General features: G+C 40.3%; 1 protein-coding gene across 7 annotated transcripts in view; it reads left to right on the forward strand.

The window, feature by feature from the left end:
• arvcfb (ARVCF delta catenin family member b) overlaps positions 1–17542 on the forward strand; it is a 221669-nt gene that overhangs the window by 165787 nt on the left and 38340 nt on the right. For 6 of the 7 annotated variants that reach the window (XM_084358983.1, XM_084358979.1, XM_084358980.1 and 3 more), the window contains 5 exons: positions 562–745; positions 9018–9135; positions 9291–9462; positions 11687–11704; positions 14591–14662. In XM_084358983.1, coding sequence (XP_084215109.1) covers positions 562–745; positions 9018–9135; positions 9291–9462; positions 11687–11704; positions 14591–14662 — 564 coding nt within the window. The remainder of the gene's footprint in view (positions 1–561; positions 746–9017; positions 9136–9290; positions 9463–11686; positions 11705–14590; positions 14663–17542) is intronic. The other variant, XM_084358981.1, reaches the window with a different exon arrangement.

Here is a 17542-nt window from a genome sequence, read left to right on the forward strand (position 1 = left end):
GTATTGATCACAACATAGTGGTAGTCAGTTAAGTCCTCAGGGGAGAATAATGAAACTATCACAGTCACTGTTTTATACAGAGCAATATGACAAGGTGGCTAATAAACAACCAATTCAGTCGTATCACTTTTGTTTCAGATGTAGTTCACTGCCAATCTAAATGTGGTTTTGATTGCGGTCTTAAAATTTGCACTACACTATGTTTGGCTGTCGTCATCTTGCATCACCTTCACTTTCTGCCTACCCCTTTCTCTTCAATCCTTTTCTCATTTTCTCTCATCCTTCATTCTTACTCCTGTACCCTGTCGCTTTATTTCATTTCCTATGTTGCTTCCTAACTTCTCATTCCTTTCCATTCTCATTTCCTAATTCCTGCCCAAAAACCAAAACCACCCTCATTATACCTTTTTCAATTTCTCATTCTCTATCTCTCTTCCCCTATCCATTCCTTTTCCCTCTTATACCTTCGCATAATCCTCTTTCTAAATCACCTATTTCTTGCACCTTAACACTACCATCTAAACATGTCTTTTAATTTCTCTTTTATTCTGCTCTCTACAGGAACCCTGTGGAATCTGTCGTCCTATGAACCTCTGAAGATGGTGATCATCAACCATGGCCTGCAGACCATGACCAACGAGGTCATCATCCCCCACTCAGGGTGGGAGCATGAGCCAAACGAGGACTCGAAGCCCCGCGATGCCGAGTGGACCACCGTCTTCAAGAACACCTCCGGCTGCCTCAGGTAGGGTCAGCCAAAAAGTGCTCAACACATGAATCAAGCTGATGTCCATTCATTCAACACCGTTTCTGAATGTAGTCGTGGATTTTTTTTTTGAGATGTATAATAGTTTAATCAATCAATCAAACTTTATTTGTATAGCACATTTCAAGCAAATATTGCAATACAAAGTGCTTCACAAGTGAGCGACACAGTATAGGATGTCAGGAAAACAAACATGGATTTAGAGTCCAACTAAAAGAAAATAACAAATGAAGACAAAAAAACCCCAATAAAGATGGGTGGTTAAAGTAATAAAGAATAAATACATCATTTTAGAGTTTCGGTTTAAGAGTCCCATGAACTAAATGGCTGTTTTAGTGGCTTGTCCACCAAGTTTGAATGAGAAACAAAAGTGGCATTTTTCCCTGCTATCTGACATTTTACAGTGAAATTGATTGAAGAAATGAAAATGTACCTTAGCTGGAGACCTACACCAAATGCCCTCTGATAATCAAAGTCTGAATTGGTAAATGCACTTGAATTTTAACATGTCCAAATACTGTATATGGAAATTTTGTACCAAAAACTGTTTACTTACTTTTATTAAATGGATAAAATCCTTGAAGCTAAATGAGGAAGGACACAGACAGACTTGCGGAGACAGATGGCAGATCTGTTCATGTTGAAGTTAGTTCAGAGGACACATTTTAGAGATCATCCTGTTTTCATAGAGGGGATCCCTAACATGCCCAGGGCCTTGAAAGTTTGTTTTTATTAAGATCCCAGTTGTAGCTAGGGACAGGTGTGACATATGAGACTACACTTTGTTGACCCAGGGTCAGATTTAACTTCTTTGGGTACTTAGAGAATTTATGATATGGCAGATGCTGTGTTCTTCTTTCCTGGCCCGTATCTGTATGTATGTGAAGTATGTTGGAAGTCTGTCAGTGGAAGGATTGTTGGGTGACTGGTCTTTCGCTTTAGGAAAACATAAAGCTATTTAAGTGATAACCCAAACTTCTACACCAACATACACCTGTCTACAGTACTGCATTTTTTGTAAATAGTTTGTAGATGTTTCTGTATTCGTCTCTTGTTCTCACATGACCTTTGCTAGTTTATTACCACTCCACCCTGGGGCCAATGAGCAGCATTAGCTGCAATCTAAACAAGTTATAATTAGATAATCACACAAATAGAATTCGTCTCAAGCTTGTTAAGGCTGAGAGAAGATAAATTGAGCCCGCAGTGCAAATTGTTGCCACATGACAGCAAGTCAATGCAAACATTAGTATTAATTGGGATGAACAACATTAAATTTTGAAGGAGTGCGTCATTAACCTTTATATGAGTCACCGTCACTGACCCAGGAACGACTGAGGCACACTGCTCTGCTTGGACTGTTTTCAGTCACTGCAACTGAAACCTCGAGCTGTTCTTAGGTCAGTCGTCAAAAATGGTGTTAACTTCTCCATTTCCACATTGATATCTGTTACTGTTGAAGTGGTGTGACTCACACAGTCAATCTGCTGACCCTTTCTGGTCCACTTGTTTTAGGAACTGAGTCTTCTTAAGTCCCGGCTGGCTCCAGTCTGAAATAATACCTTGAATGTGCCCTTTCTCTAAACCCCTTACCAACAAATACTGTGAAAGAAGACGCAACAATTGTCAAGGTCTTGTTGGTCCAGTCACATTTCTCTCAGCAGATATAGCAAAGCTAGAGGATGATTTTTTGGCTTGAACCTGTTAATCTCACTAGAAGGTGCTGAATCCATTTTACCATTGACCTGTAGTCAAATGTAAAACATACCAGTAATGTGTTAGTCAGTAAGTCACCTTGGAACGAGCTCCCATGTTAATAGGCTTGAATGAATTCTCCTGCTCCACTGGCCTCCACTACTCCTGCCTGTCCTTTAGGTTACATTTGAGAATGAGTACATTTAGATCATTCTCCCACATCATATCGCTGATATTAAATATTAAAAAATGTAGAACTAGAAGGCATTTTTTTCTTCCCTTGAGAAAACTTATTTTGTGTTTCAATTTAGTCAAATAATGTGTAACAGATAGTTCTACTTCTGACTGCAACTATCATTTTGTTATACAATGCTGATTGTATAATGATAAATGAATGAATCTTGAATCTTGGCAGAAAAATAATCAGTAACTATTTTCAGAATAGTTAAATCAAAAGTAACAAAAATTCCCTAGTTGCAGTGTGCACTAAATTGTATAATAAACTTAATATCAGACTGCCGGTCGTACTTAACAAGGATTTGAAAGGCATCAGCTGGGGTTTTAGGAAATTGTAAGGGGCACTTTTTGTTTTCTGACAGTTAGTCAACCGAACGATTAATCAGTTAATCCAGAAAATATTTGGCACATTAATCGTTATTGAAAATAATTAATTGCAACTTAACATCATTGTTATCCAAAGCTTCCCTGCTTTCAAAATGATGCACTCTGCAGGTTTTGTGTAAAAGAGCATCAGCCGAATACCTTACATTCAACCTGAATGCAATTTCAGTGTCTGACAAAAATCAAGTGCACCTCAAAAGCTGCAAAATCTCAGTCAAACATCAATTCACATTGGCTTTTAAATGCCGCCATCAACTCTGGATGACAATTTGAGTGCAACGAATTCCTGTTATTAACTTCCAGGCAGTTTTTCCTCTACGAGTATATCCTCTCGTCTACCTTCTCTGCTGAATCTGTCATTATGGCTCCAACTCAGAATGACAGACTGTAGTAAATTTTGACAGAGTGTGTGTATGTGGATTATCACGCCTCACGCCCGGCTGTGCTGTCTCCTCCAGGGCCAGCCAAGCCCGTCTAGACTGAAATGCAGGACAGAGCGTCTCCTGGAGTAGACAACGCGGCGTGCTGGTTGACATCCAGAACAATCTAACATCCAAATCCATCTCAGACAGAAAGTACCAGAATATATTTCACACATTATTGCCCTGCATTAGATGGTTTCCAGCTAGTCTGGAGAAAGTGTGGAAACTTGCTCGTAGTTTTAAAACATTTTCTGCTGAGTTGAGGAGCAGCATTAATGAACCAAGAGGGAATAAATGAAAAGGCTCTCATATAACTGAGAAAAGTCATAGAGAAGTCATGGATTTTACATCAGGGCCACAGTGGGAACCCTTTCTCTCACTGCCTCTCACTGTTTCTCATTGTCTTTCTCATGATTTATTTTATTATCTGTCATTTTTCTTCTTATACTGTATGTTTTCACCTTCTTCCCAAACCTCATCACCCCTGATGCCAAGTATCTCACTGTCGTCACAGATAACAATATCTTCCCGTCGCTCTCACTCCCTTGATGCAGGCACTGCTGATGAGAATGGGTCTCCATGGTAACTTTGACCAAACCCACGGTTGCCTAGACGCAGGTTTTGTGCGCAGGGGAGAAGTGCTGATGCCAGGGAGAGTCTGTTTACGCACGTCAACAGAGAGGCAGCTTACACCTCAATAAAGCTGAGGGTAGTTTTATTATAATGGCCTCCTCTGTCGATAGGGCTGGCTTATTTACAGTGTTTACAATGTCCGCTAAGTGAGGGGGGAACAGTGTGTGTATGTGTGTGTTTTCTTTGGTGGTGTAGACCATGGTTAGGTATCAAGAGCTGGTTCTGAATTAGAACTGGTCCCAGTACAAGAATCAGCTGCTGGGCTTACATGCACTTCGATGCTTGCACATGTCATTTTAAACAATCAGAGACGGAGCAGGGACCCCATGCTACATATATTGTAAGAAAAAAACCTGTGACTACAATAATGTGTAGGGTGAACTATAGTGCCAAGTATAAACAAGTCGGCAGCAGTTGTAGCATGCCAATGTTAGGCGTAATAGCCTCACCTTCTGCAATTTGTCTGGTTGTTTCTGAGTTGGAGGGTATGTCAGAGTCTCTTGCTCAATAAATTACTAAATAATCCATTTTGGCTCACAAGAATCTCCAGACACTTGGGGGATAATGATACAGATAATGGGCCAGTATGTTTCCATAATACATAGTTCGCTGACTAGTTTGCTTTTATGGATAGGTACGTTGGATTCGTGTTAATGTATATTTTAAGACATTCGCATTTTTGAAAACTTTCATAATATTATCAAACAATAATTAGGAGGCCGATAATAAGTAAAAACAACAGGTAAGTTTAAGGACCATTTGTTGAAGACCTATGCCCTAAATCATTTCATGCAGTAGTGTTAGAGCCCACATAGCATTTTTGTTTTTGTGGTCAGGCTGCTCAGAAGTTCAAACAAAATGTGATGAAGGTACTCTTTGGTAGGGATGTTCAAAAAAAGAAAGATCCGAAGCACTCTTGTAAAAAGAGTGTCTCGGTCTGTGAACACACGGTGAAGAAGGTTGTTTGTGACGCTACTCAGCTTGTTTTTAACATGCATTGTCGATGTTTTTAAGAATTTCAACATGAAATAGCCATCTGAATAAAGCTTTAGCCAGAACATTTTGCCAGAAGAGTGCCTTGAATCTGTCTTTTTTGTGATATAGTTTATTGTTGAGCATTACTATTTGACGACCTGGAAATGAGAATCAACAATCAACAAACTTTCTTCAAAAAAACTCTGCGGCATTCGAACATTGATTTAGAATTCAAATGTCAACGTTATGAATAAAGCTTTGAAGCTCCAAACTATTCAGTTTACTTTATAACACGTCAGATTGGAGGCAGAGTTTTCTAATGTGGCTGATTTTGACAAAGACAAGAATGATTCAGGAACATTTCGTCACTGTTTTCCCAGAAATAGAACCTTAACAGCAAGCATTTGATTGTGTCGACAGATTGAAGCAGCTGTACAGGTTGTTGTAAGTGAATTTTACAGAAATTACAGCACATATTTCCATGACAACCTGTCCCAATTTCTGAATTTAACAAGCATTTTTCACAGCAGACATTTTGACTTGTCATGAAGGGAAAGGTACACGTTTTGCTGACATTTACAATGACTCTGTTTTATTCAAGTGTCCCAGAAAGACATGACAGAGTGACAGTGTGACCGTGATATTTGAACCTTAAACTGAAGCAGCTGAATGGAATTCTGACATCATATTCACAACATATATTTTAAGTATTTTCTTGCTCAGATAATAAAAGAAGAATTTTTATTCGGAAAATTAATTACGAGGCAGGATCTATTAACTGAATCAGAAGTCATTTCAGAATCGATAAAACCTAAAGGATATCCAACCCCAAGGTACACATATGGTCCTGCTGCGTTGCTACTGACCTTGCAGGGCGATAGCAGAGGTCAGCCATGTATCCATCCATCTCCATCCATCTCCATCAGTCGTGCTCCAGTCTATTCGTCCCAGCTGCTCTGTTGTCCTCTGATGGCCACATGACTCTCCGTCACCTTCACACCCACACTTCATCAGATAAAGCGGACACACTAAAGACACATCCAGACCACAGTGACAGACTGTCAGTGTCTGTACAGACACAGAGCCCTCTGAATGCATACCAACTTATTCTTTTAGCCTCTAATAATGAAACACTTCTCACAGCCGACACTGGTCCAGACATAATGAGACCCAAAAAAATCCTGATTCGTGAAATACCACCGAAATGATATACATGTACAACTGGATGGCCTGGATACTTGGAAAATGAGAGCCTTTTTCTAAATTGGCAATGATCCATTATGGTGTCCATTATTCTTTCTGCCTTTGAAAGAACGACAAGAGAACAGAACGTTTAAAACCAACAAAGTCATATAGATAACTATTTCTGGACTGATAATAAAAGCCCCTGTGTTTTCAAAAATGTAATTTCTTCAATTTCTGCACGTTTGTCACAGAAAAGTGAATGTCCTTGTTCATTTAAAACTGCAGTATCACTGCAGTTTTGTATTTTGCCATTGTATTCTCTGACCCTCAAAAGATGAGAGGAAACAAAATGTAGGCAGCAATCTCGAGCAGACAATTAATCTGCAGTTAGAGGAGGAAAGAAAATGTTTTGCGGCAGCTAAGCATTTCTACAATGGGTCTCGTCAAGATCAGACATGTTGGGGACATTGAATTTCACCAATATTTCTAATTACTTAAATGGGCAAAACAGATGAATGACAAAGATTTATTCCTGCATGCTTCAAAAACATCGTATAAACATCCTGATTTCAGTCTAAACTACTGTCTGTGTTTGTCCTTGAAACACTAAAATGAAAGCAAAATTCACCTTTAAAAACTACAGAATTTAACCAATCAGCAAAATAGCCTAAAAGTGCAGACATGACAAAACAAACCACTGTGAAGGGGTTGGTCCATTAGGTTATGGGATGAGGTTTCACAAATCCAAAGTGGACTGATTCTTTCAACAAACGTTCTGGTCCCCACACATAATCATTAGGTCACAGTGATTGCTGACGTTTCTCACATGGAGCGGAAGTGCACTAACACCACAACAGATGGTAATCAATAATCACCAGAACCTTTAGACCCTCACTAAATATTACACCACCAGATAACCTGTCCAGTGACAGCAGCACCTTCCAGCACTGTCTCCACTGACAGATGCACCGTCCATAAACCTTCCGCCAAGACAACTGCTCCCTGAAAGACTCCTGGAAATGAAACAGCTGACAATAAAACTCCAAAGTCTGTCTGCCCTGAAACACACTCCTGTCAAATAAATCCAAGTCGGGTGCTCCTCTGGATCCGTTTACAGGAGAGGTGGTGACTGTTTTTCTGACAGCTGAAGACGTATGGGTTTGGTTTATGAGCAGGTCCAGATGGCCGGTGCTGTCTGCCTGGTCTCTACCAAATATTAGTTTTAATTAGCACAAACTGCAGGATGGGTCTGTTCATCCCCTGTCCATACACAAATGGCAGAAAAACTGGTAGACTGGCCAAGGAGAAGAGCAGGTGTAAGGCAGGTGTAGTTATTGTGTCTGCATGGATTCCTACTCATTGTGTAGGTCAATAGGTGGAAGTGTACATCCATTATGACATGCAAATTAATAACAGAGTACAGAGGGATTATTCTAATATGATTCTTATACAGCACAATATGACTTATGTCCTTTCTTGTTGAACCGAAACATCCACGTGTGAAGCAGTGTTGGATGTGATATGTGTTTCAGTCCACACTGCACAATAAAGCACTCCAGCTCTGCTTACCTCCGCACGGCTGCCACTCTTCCACAGCACTAACTGGGGGTCGGCTAATGGGATTATGTGGGTTGGAAGCCCTCATAAATGAAGTCCCCGGTGAGGAGCGGGGAGCCCCAGCTATCCCTTAACCCTCTTTAAAGCCTTGCCTTTCACAGTCAGTCAGACAGCCACACTAAGACTGCACCAGCTCTGCCGCTGCCATGCTCATAGGAGCTGTGCTCAGGGCGCTAGCTCACGTAACAGAGATGGCATTTGCCTTTGTAGCAAAAATGAAATTTATATTCATCATTTTCTAAAGATTATTCTTAAAGCAGTCAGGCTTGTTGGCTTTGTTCTTTGAGGCAGACAGGGACAATAAAGGCCATTGGTAACATGTGAGCCCAAACGATAACATGGTTGGGTTAGGGTGGTATTGGTTTGCTGATATTGTTTTGGGTGTTTTTTTTGGGTCATACTGTCATCCAGTCTGTAAACGTTGCTACTGGAATCATTAAACCTGTGATGACAGTAGTGTTGCATACTGGTAAGAAAGAAACGACAACAAACAAAAAAAGCAACCCTCCCATATTTTATGTAACTCAGCTGTTTGATCAGACTCAGACACTTAAAACGATTTTTTTGTTTGGTTAATCATGCTCCCAATCTTTGATTGAGCTATGTATATTTTTGTAGTGACAAAGTTGACTTGTATTTGAAACACTGATTTCTTGCAACTATGCGTAATGAAGTAGTGCAAGTAGCTGTAGTAACAGCTTTACTGCTAGCAGTAGCAATATCTTGTTTCAACAGTCTGTCAGATTCTGGGGGTTTTATCTGATGAAAGTTAATTTGAATTTAAAATAATGAACACTGGCTTAAAATAATTATGTTTGGCAGCAACAAATGAGAAATATTAATCTTGGTAGATTGCACTGTAAATACTTACAAGAAGTCAGAATTTTTAATAATACAAATCTCTCCTCAGGCTCCCTACAATATGAATCATCTGTGCGGAGTGTTGTGATTCTGATCACAACAGATTTTACAGCAAGTTCAGAGCAGCTGTATGACCTGTCTAGTGTAGTGCAGGCCAGTGTGGTTACGTCTGGTTGATGGTCTCTCGCATGCCTCTGTCATGTTTACTGATAGCGTGTGTGCTTCTGACTTTTTTCCTAAAGAAACGTGAGCTCAGACGGGGCAGAGGCTCGGCGCAGACTGAGGGAATGCGAGGGATTGGTGGACGCCCTGCTGCACGCTCTCCAATCAGCTGTAGGGAAGAAAGACATGGACAACAAGGTAGGACAACGTCTGACTCACCCACTAAAAACACATAGTTAATGCAAATGGTACATACAACTGTTTCCTCAATTTTTTTTTGTCTTGTAGTTACAAAGACCATATTTAAGGACCAGACAGCTGCTACTAACTTTCCTGTCTCTCTTTCCTTCTAGTCTGTGGAGAACTGTGTTTGTATTATGAGGAACCTGTCCTACCACGTCCACAAAGAGGTGCCGGGGGCCGAAAAGTTCCAGGACCCCTCGGCGCCACAGGCCCCTGGCTCAGCAGGACCACAGAGGAAGAAAAAGGATGATGCCGGCTGCTTTGGAGGCAAGAAAGCCAAAGGTGAGTGTGAAGAAAGATGGAGAAAGATATAAATATGGATCATAATCAGAATCATACATTTGATAAATTCATAAATAAGATGTCCGCTTCTTTACCTACTGCTGAAAATGTATTAATAGTTTTACTAACTTAAATAAATGTATTCTTAATCAGGATTGGTATTGCGTAACAGGCATCTTAGGACTAATTAAAACACGTATTCATACTGTAAGTGAGGAACAGTCTGCTTCAATGATCAGTAGGAGCTGCCTGTAGTGTTTTCACAGTCTTAATTATTGTTTTCACCTTTTGCCTTCTTTCATTTATTTATTTTTCTAAAATCTGTGGGCTGTAAAAATAATTGACAGAGAGCAGTGCAGTTATTCAGACAGCTGGATTGCAGAGATACCATTCTTTTCTTTGTTGTATTTCAGTTCATTGTTGCTTTTATACGAGCGCTGGGCTCATACAAATCCTCTTTGACAATGACGACATGCTTGAAATGTTAAGTAATCTGTTATCTAATGTGCAAATAGACTATATATTTTGCATGTCTCAAATGCCGTACTCATCTCAGCATTCTCATGAAAATAAGGTTTGAATTGTAATTATTTAAACTTTTCGCTCAGAACACATATCTGTATATTAGGTTAAACTTTGTTTAGTCTCTTCAATTTGTCAATATTTATAATTAATTGTATTTAACAACACAGCTTCAACCTTATCGTCCTTGTGGCTTTTGGTTCGTATAGAGCATTTAAAATGCTCAGAAAATGCATTAAACAGTGAGAAAAGACATCACATAGAGAGAAACTTAAACCAACTCAGGTAAACAACAAATCAGTGCCATTTGTTCCAATTCAACTATCAACTCCTACCTTCAATACAAGACTGATGAGACGCTTGTGTTCCACCTCTTTAGCGATAGAGGTCTGTAATGGCACCGTCTGCCGCGTCAGGAGCTTTTTGTCGTTATTGACTCTCCTTAACAGATGTGCCACGTACACACGTGTCTTAATCAGCATTCTCCCAGGCTGTTAGCTAAACAACACCATTATCTCCCTGCTGTACAACAATAAGGGCCGCCATTAATCAGTCAGCCAATGAGGTGTGACCACCAGCCAGTGACCCTCGACTTCTAACGACGCATCGGAGAATCCTTTCGGTTCAGGGGTCAGCACAACACGATAGCTTGCATGTACACAGACATATAAAGACAACAATTAACCACATGGATACTCCAGCACACACACACACACACACACACACACACACACACACACACACACACACACACACACACACACACACACACAAACACACACACACTCACTCACTGAATAATGTGATGTGTTTAGCTGCTGCAGACCCTGAAGGTGTTCTTTGAGGCTCAGGTACAGAAACATTAACTGCAGCTATAAAGAAGCGTGGAGGCGGGTGGTTAAGTAACACCGTCGGCGATATGCTCGGTAATTTGTTACCTTAAGTAGGCTAAGTTTGGCCTCCTCTTCAGTTTAATGTCACATTTAGTACGAAGTATACAGTCGTGATGAATGTGCATTTAGCAGCTCAAGCTTTGTTTAAGCTAATAAACCCTCTGATTCTTTGCTGTTATTTCCATCTGTTTGAGCGCATTTCCGTTCTTCCAATGCAGCCTTTTTAATGAAACACTTGCACAGACGGCGGCAGTTTGTGCTGTTTTTATCTATATGTTTCACTGTGACTCACTATCCTACCCTCCTATCTGACAGTAGAAGCTGATTTCTTTCTTTCTTAGTCGTTTCTTGTCTTCTTTTTCATTCTTTCTATTTCGCCTACTACATTTTCTTCACATCTATTCCTATTTTCCCTTAAGTTTCATACTTTTCTGGCTACTTGACTGTTTCTTTCTGCCTCTCCCTTTCTCTCTAAAAAGCCATCCCACTGATGCCAACTCTTTGAACGTGCTTCTCAGAGAACACCTATGGACTGCTAATGGCTTCCCTTCTAGCCTCGGTTAAATCTCAAAAGCACTCTTTCCTCTTTCACTCTGTGCCCTTCTTTCTCTGTTTTGGCCCTTTTTTTCTCCTTCCCCTTCACTCTTTCACCTTTCCTGTCCAGTAAAAGATGACTTCTTTTTTCTTTTGAGAAAATCTGTTGCACAGCTCCTTGACACTCACACACACGTCTTTTTCACCATGCCTCTTCTCTCTTCTCCCTGCTTTGTGTTTTTTGGCAATGCTGCTGCTTCCTTGGCTAACTATAGAGGAATGGTTTAATCAAGGTGAGTGTCCCCCCTTCAACCCTTCTCACTTCAGTTCTCCCCCTCCTCCTCCTCCTCCTCCTCATCCTCCTCCTCCTCCTCATCCTCATCCTCCTTCCCCCTGGCTGTAGAATATAGTTAGAAGTAGTTTTGGATGTCCTCCAAAAACCTGACAAAGTTCCAAGATCTTCAAAAAATTTGTTTTTTTTCACTCATTCCACATGCATTTCTTCACCATACCTACCCACCTTTGCACTGAGTATCGTAGACTCCACTGCACACAGTCTTCACATTATGTTAGAATTGGTCCTCTTAGATAGGTAAAAGGTAAAGGCAGTTCCTGGTCAAAGAGGTAAGTCTATTGGTGTCTGTTGGATGGATGGAAAGTAGAGCTTGACTAATCAACTGAGTCATCGATGTAATAAAGAACCTGAAATCTATCAAATTGGATGAGTTCTGCGGTCTTCTTGACTTCAGATAAAACTAACCGCAACAGCAATGAATAACTGCTGTATCCAACGAGAGGCCTTCACCTCTGCTCCCTTTGTGTTGTACTAAATGTCAAGCTCTGCTGCAGACACAGTCACTCTGTGTGTTTGTTTGTGTGCGTGTGTGGGTGGGTGTTTGTATATAGAGGTTTTGAATGATATGGATTATTTACGCTGAAAAAGATTTGTATTGAAGCTGACAATATGTAGGCTTTTGTGCCACAAACGCTATCTTTAAAAAGTTTCCCCTGCAAAAATCTAAAGGTTGTCGTTGTTTCATACAATAAATGGCTAAATTCACTATTTGGAAAGGCCCCTACGGACTAGTTTGACATTTTGGGAAATTCTCTTATTCACTTTCTTGCTGATAGTGAGATACGATGATTGATACTACGCTCATGCTTGTGCATCAACTAGGCAGCTAGCTGGAAGTCAATCAGCTTGGCTTCTATATAGATTTGGAGGGTTGGAAACAGCTAGCCTGACTCTGTCCAAATTACCCCTCTGAAGCTTTTCAGTTTGTATTTGCATTTAAAGGGGTCCGTGTAACAATTTACAACAATGTTCATGTATTAATCACTTTTTATTGCCCGTAAGTGAACAGATTGTGATGTTTTGTAAAAAATGAGATAAATGATTTGATTTGAAGTTGTGCAGTGCTGCTGGACTGTGGGTTTCTTTTTTGAAGGACTCTGGTCTGATTTTCTGTGACAGTCCAAAGGATGTTTAGAGTGCCTCGTCTCAGTGCCTCTCCACTGACAGAGAGCAACGGTAGCTAATGTTATCTTAGACATGAAGTCCACTAACATCCAGCGCAACACAGATGCTCCACAGAGCCCTTTCTACAATGTGTTGATGAGTGATGTGATGGTAGGCAGTTTTTGATACCTTAATACAGAACAGTGCTAGCTGTTTCTTCCTGCCTCCAGTATTGATGCTAACCTAAGCTAATCTATACTCAAACTATATATGAAGTGTACAGCAACATGGGAGCGATACTGATCTTATCAGCTACAGTAACTCTCAGCAAGAAAGTGAGTGGTGAAAAGTGTTTATTTCCCAAAATGTCAAACCAAACTTCATTTGAGGTAATTTCTGACAGCATTGTTGGTGTCTGCTATCCATCTACTCTTATCCCATCACACAGCTTAATAGAGTTAGCACATAGCTTAAGGTAGAAGGACTATGGTATTTCTATAGCAAGCATTGTGTATTTACCCAGACTGGACAATCAAAAATTCAAGTTGGTGTTAATGTTATGTTAAGTCAAGAAAACTTTTGGCCATTCAGTTTTTTTAAGGAAACGGGAGAGGTGGTCCGCATACTGATAATATCACAGTGCGCAGAGAACCTCTCTTTTTTGTACTTAATCTTTTTAACATACAGAGAGCAACCGCCTCCTACTCATTCCTATCTGGGTGCCACTGTTTCCAATATTGTTCACATTTGAAAATACCATGGTGATGGTAACTGCTTGATGTCTAAAAGCCCCTTTTGATGATGGAATAATGAAGCTGCCCTCTGAGGCCCAGCTCAAAATATGCAAAGTAAATGTTCTACTGATGCAGATTAGACTAAATGATGATAATTCATGATAATAACTAATAATTCAGATTAAGCTTCTCACAATTAGCATAATGTAGATCATGTACATATATATTTGTATATTGGAGGAAGACAGCATTAACCAGCCTATCTTGTGTCACATTCAAACACAATATCCTTGAACATTGATTTAGGCAACTTAAATGTATGGATGTGTTTCCCACAGTGACCGAACATTTCACTTCCATCTAGTTGAGGAATCATTTTTTTTTGTCTCTGTTTCTCTGTACTTTCCCATGTGCATGTCCATGTGCATGTAAGATGACCATTAGCCGGCTGAGCTGCAGTCACCCTCACCCCTTCTACTCCATTTCCCTTCCTCCACTGCATTATTCAAGCCCACTTAGGATTTACTGTTATTACAGTGGGAAAGTGTAGGCATGTGCAGTTATACATGTGCCTGTTTGTGGTCTTGTGCTCATACAGTTTCTGGTTTATATGCCAGTTCATCTTTGTGAAGACACTGGTGTTCACAGCAGGCAGTGTGGAATCTATGTGTGTGTTTGAACATATCACGCTTCTAGCTCTCTATACTGTGTATAAATGCAAACCTTCATGCCCTTTGTGGATTTCTCTTTGTGCTATAGACCTTGATTAGACCGCTATGTCAGTTCAAATGGAGAGGTTTGTTTTTACCATGAAAATAATGCAGTAATATGAAAATGGTTTGATTTAAAGACAAAAGAGCAGATGAGCCAAACCCATTCCAAACCCATATCGGTCTAACCCTGGTGTCACCAACATTGCCTTTTATAATCCAGTTGCCTCAGGATATGACACTGACATCGTCTTCCCTCCTGTCTCTTCTATCCAGGCAGAAAAAACGGTGAGAACGACAAAAACTACGACACATTGGATCTGCCCAAGCGCGCAGAGCCGTCAAAAGGTAGGCCTCGTCTGTCAAGCAGGACATCCATCAGTTAACACTTCTCACACCTCCTGAGTGAGAATTTCCCAGAGTAAAGGGAGTCTGAGAATGACTAGCTTGATTTAGGTGTCATCATGCAGGAGGAGACAGAGAAGAAATGAGTAAGATCTTGGACATAAATGCTGGTGAAGATGAGTAATTTGTTTGGTTGGAGGCAGGTCAGATGTGTTGGTCAACGAAAGTGTGGGAAGCCTTTGATGGAGAATGAGGCAGTCTGGTAATTTAGTATTGTTCGATGGTTTTGTGCTTTCACTGTGACAGTCGATGTTGGCAGCGTGTGAGAGCATCAACTCTGTGAGCCGTCTTTTTGTTAAATACTGCAGCAATGCACTGGAATACAAATGGCGATACAAAGGCAGCCTCTTATTGTTATACTGAGCTCTATCAAGCTTGTAGCTAATGGGCATCCTTTGTTTTGTCTGTTGCATTGTACTGTGCTATGATTCATTGTTGACTACTGAGGAGACTCTTCTATCACTGCAATCATTTATTATTGACAATAGTGATGAAACGAGTAGTCGATTTAATTGAGTAGTCGATGGACAGAACATCGGCTACTATTTTGATGATCAGTTAACCATTTGAGTCAACTCTTAAGCAGAAATATTAGTCATTATCTGGTTTAAGCTTTTCATTTGTAAGGATTTGTTGATTTTTCTCTGTTTTATTGAATTGAAAAGTAGACATTTTTGTGTTTTAGGTTGCTGCTGGAACAAAACAAGATATTTTGGAATGTCACATTGAGCTTTACAAACTGTTTCACAATTGTCTGACATTTTATAGACATTTTTGTCGCCGCCCATGTATCGTCACCGCCCTCAGCCACGTCCCCAGCATACACATGTGCAGAACTGATACAAAACAAAGCGGGCGGTGCCTGCTTAGGCCTGTGAGAGCTGACCAATCAGAGCAGACTAGGCTTTTTGGGAAGGACAGGCACTAAAACAGAGCATTCAGATGGGGAATATAGGTGCAGCAGCAAAAGACATGAGAAAAATATTGTGGTCTTTGGGCACTAAAGCATTATGTTCAAGTATTTAATAGTCAACACCAAAAATATCTTTAAAAAAAAAAGAAATGAACCTGAGTACAGCTTTTGCACACCTGAGGATCGACAGGTGTGTAGGAGAAAACTAAGGGCCGACAAAATCAGGAAAAAAAACTCCTGTACTCTGTGGGGCCATTAAAGATATAAAGCCAGTAGCTGGTTAACTGCTTAGCACAAAGACCGGAAACATAGAACGATAGAGATAGAGATAGTTTGTCAAATAAGCTCTCATAAAATAGCGAATTATCAGTTTTGCACTTCAGTTTTTGTCCAGATTAAACAACCAAGACATAATATTTTAATAAGTGAATTTTAGAGGAGCTGGTTGGCAGTTTTTTTTCTCCTTTGGGCAAAGCCAGACTTGCTGTTTGCCTCTGTTTAATGCTAAGCTAAGCTAAACAGCTGCTGGCATTGGATTCCTATTTACCATACAAGCACTACAGAATTGTAAAACTTGTCCCCTAACTAAAAGCAAATTAGTGTTGCAAAATGCCAAAAAGCCATAAAGGAGGCTTGCTTATTGATTTGGGTCAGCCCTCTGGGAAAGATTAGGCACAGCTACCTTAGTATAAACGGCATAGAAAACCTGATGATGGTTGAGCAATTTCTATCACATCACGGCATACAGTGCATCATTACACTTCCAACTCAAGCAAAGCCTGCAAGTCATAGTGCAGTATCTGCAGCACTGGGTTCACAGTTTTGCAGAAATTGTATGTCAGCAACACAAACAGCTTTACAGAAAGCAGTGATTTGCTGTTATTTGAAAAGTTCAATGCACTGCTGTCGGGGCATGAGGTTCAAGGCAGTGTGCTTTTATTGACCATATTGAAAGAACAGTAGCTCCTCTCCTCTCCCCTCCTCTTTTTGCAAGCTCACTACGTGGAGGTTTTAAGGGGTAAGTTCACCCAAAAATGACAATTATCTACTCACCCTTATGGCAATGAAAAGTCAGGGGAGATTTCTGGAACTTCACAGCAAAATAGTGTTGAGGCTTTCTTAAAATCTGAAGTGGATGGGGACTAAAATGTAAAAAACAAGTAAAACAAAAATATATATAAATATATAATATTGGCTCCATATAGCTTGTCTAGCATAATCAAAGTCTCCGGAAGCTTTGAGATCTCAAATTGATTTAAAAAAGATGTTTTTTACAGCCGAGACACGCAGTAGAACTAACGCACCCGCTTCAGATGGGACACGTGCTCACACTTTTAGTTTAGCAGCTACAGTGAAGATTGTGGCTTTTTTACAGAGACTTTTATTCTGCCAGATAAGCTACATGGAGCCATTGTATTTATTTGTTTAGTTATTGCTTTGGTCGTAGTTTTCATTTTTCTGTCAAGTCCCAATCCATTTCAGTTTTTTAGGAGATGGCTGCAACACTTGTGCTATGAAGCTCCAGCAATGTTTTGTGGGTTACGAAACCTAGCCTACATTTCCATCGTCATGGGGGTGACTAGATAACAACTCAGTTTTCCTTTTTGGGTGAACTTATCCTTTAAGAGTACAGTTCTGTCCACAGACTCAAAAACTGGTTCTAGCAGTCATGTGTGACTAACTGTGTGTATGTGCACTCATCCTCTCCTTGCTTTTTGGCACTGACAGGCAGTTGTAACAGTCATAAAAGCAAATTAGTATGCAGCACACACATCAGTGCATCCGGACGGTAACAGAATGTGTATTTGTGTGTTAGCCTGTATAATGCCTTCCTCTCTGGAAAGGTGTGTGTCTGCGCAGCTGTCCATCTGTCTAGTGGTGTCTCTGGAATTCGCCAGCACTTGTTACAC

The sequence above is a fragment of the Pagrus pagrus genome (assembly GCF_965226575.1).
Source record: "Pagrus pagrus genome assembly, chromosome: 8".
Taxonomy (NCBI): domain Eukaryota; kingdom Metazoa; phylum Chordata; class Actinopteri; order Spariformes; family Sparidae; genus Pagrus; species Pagrus pagrus.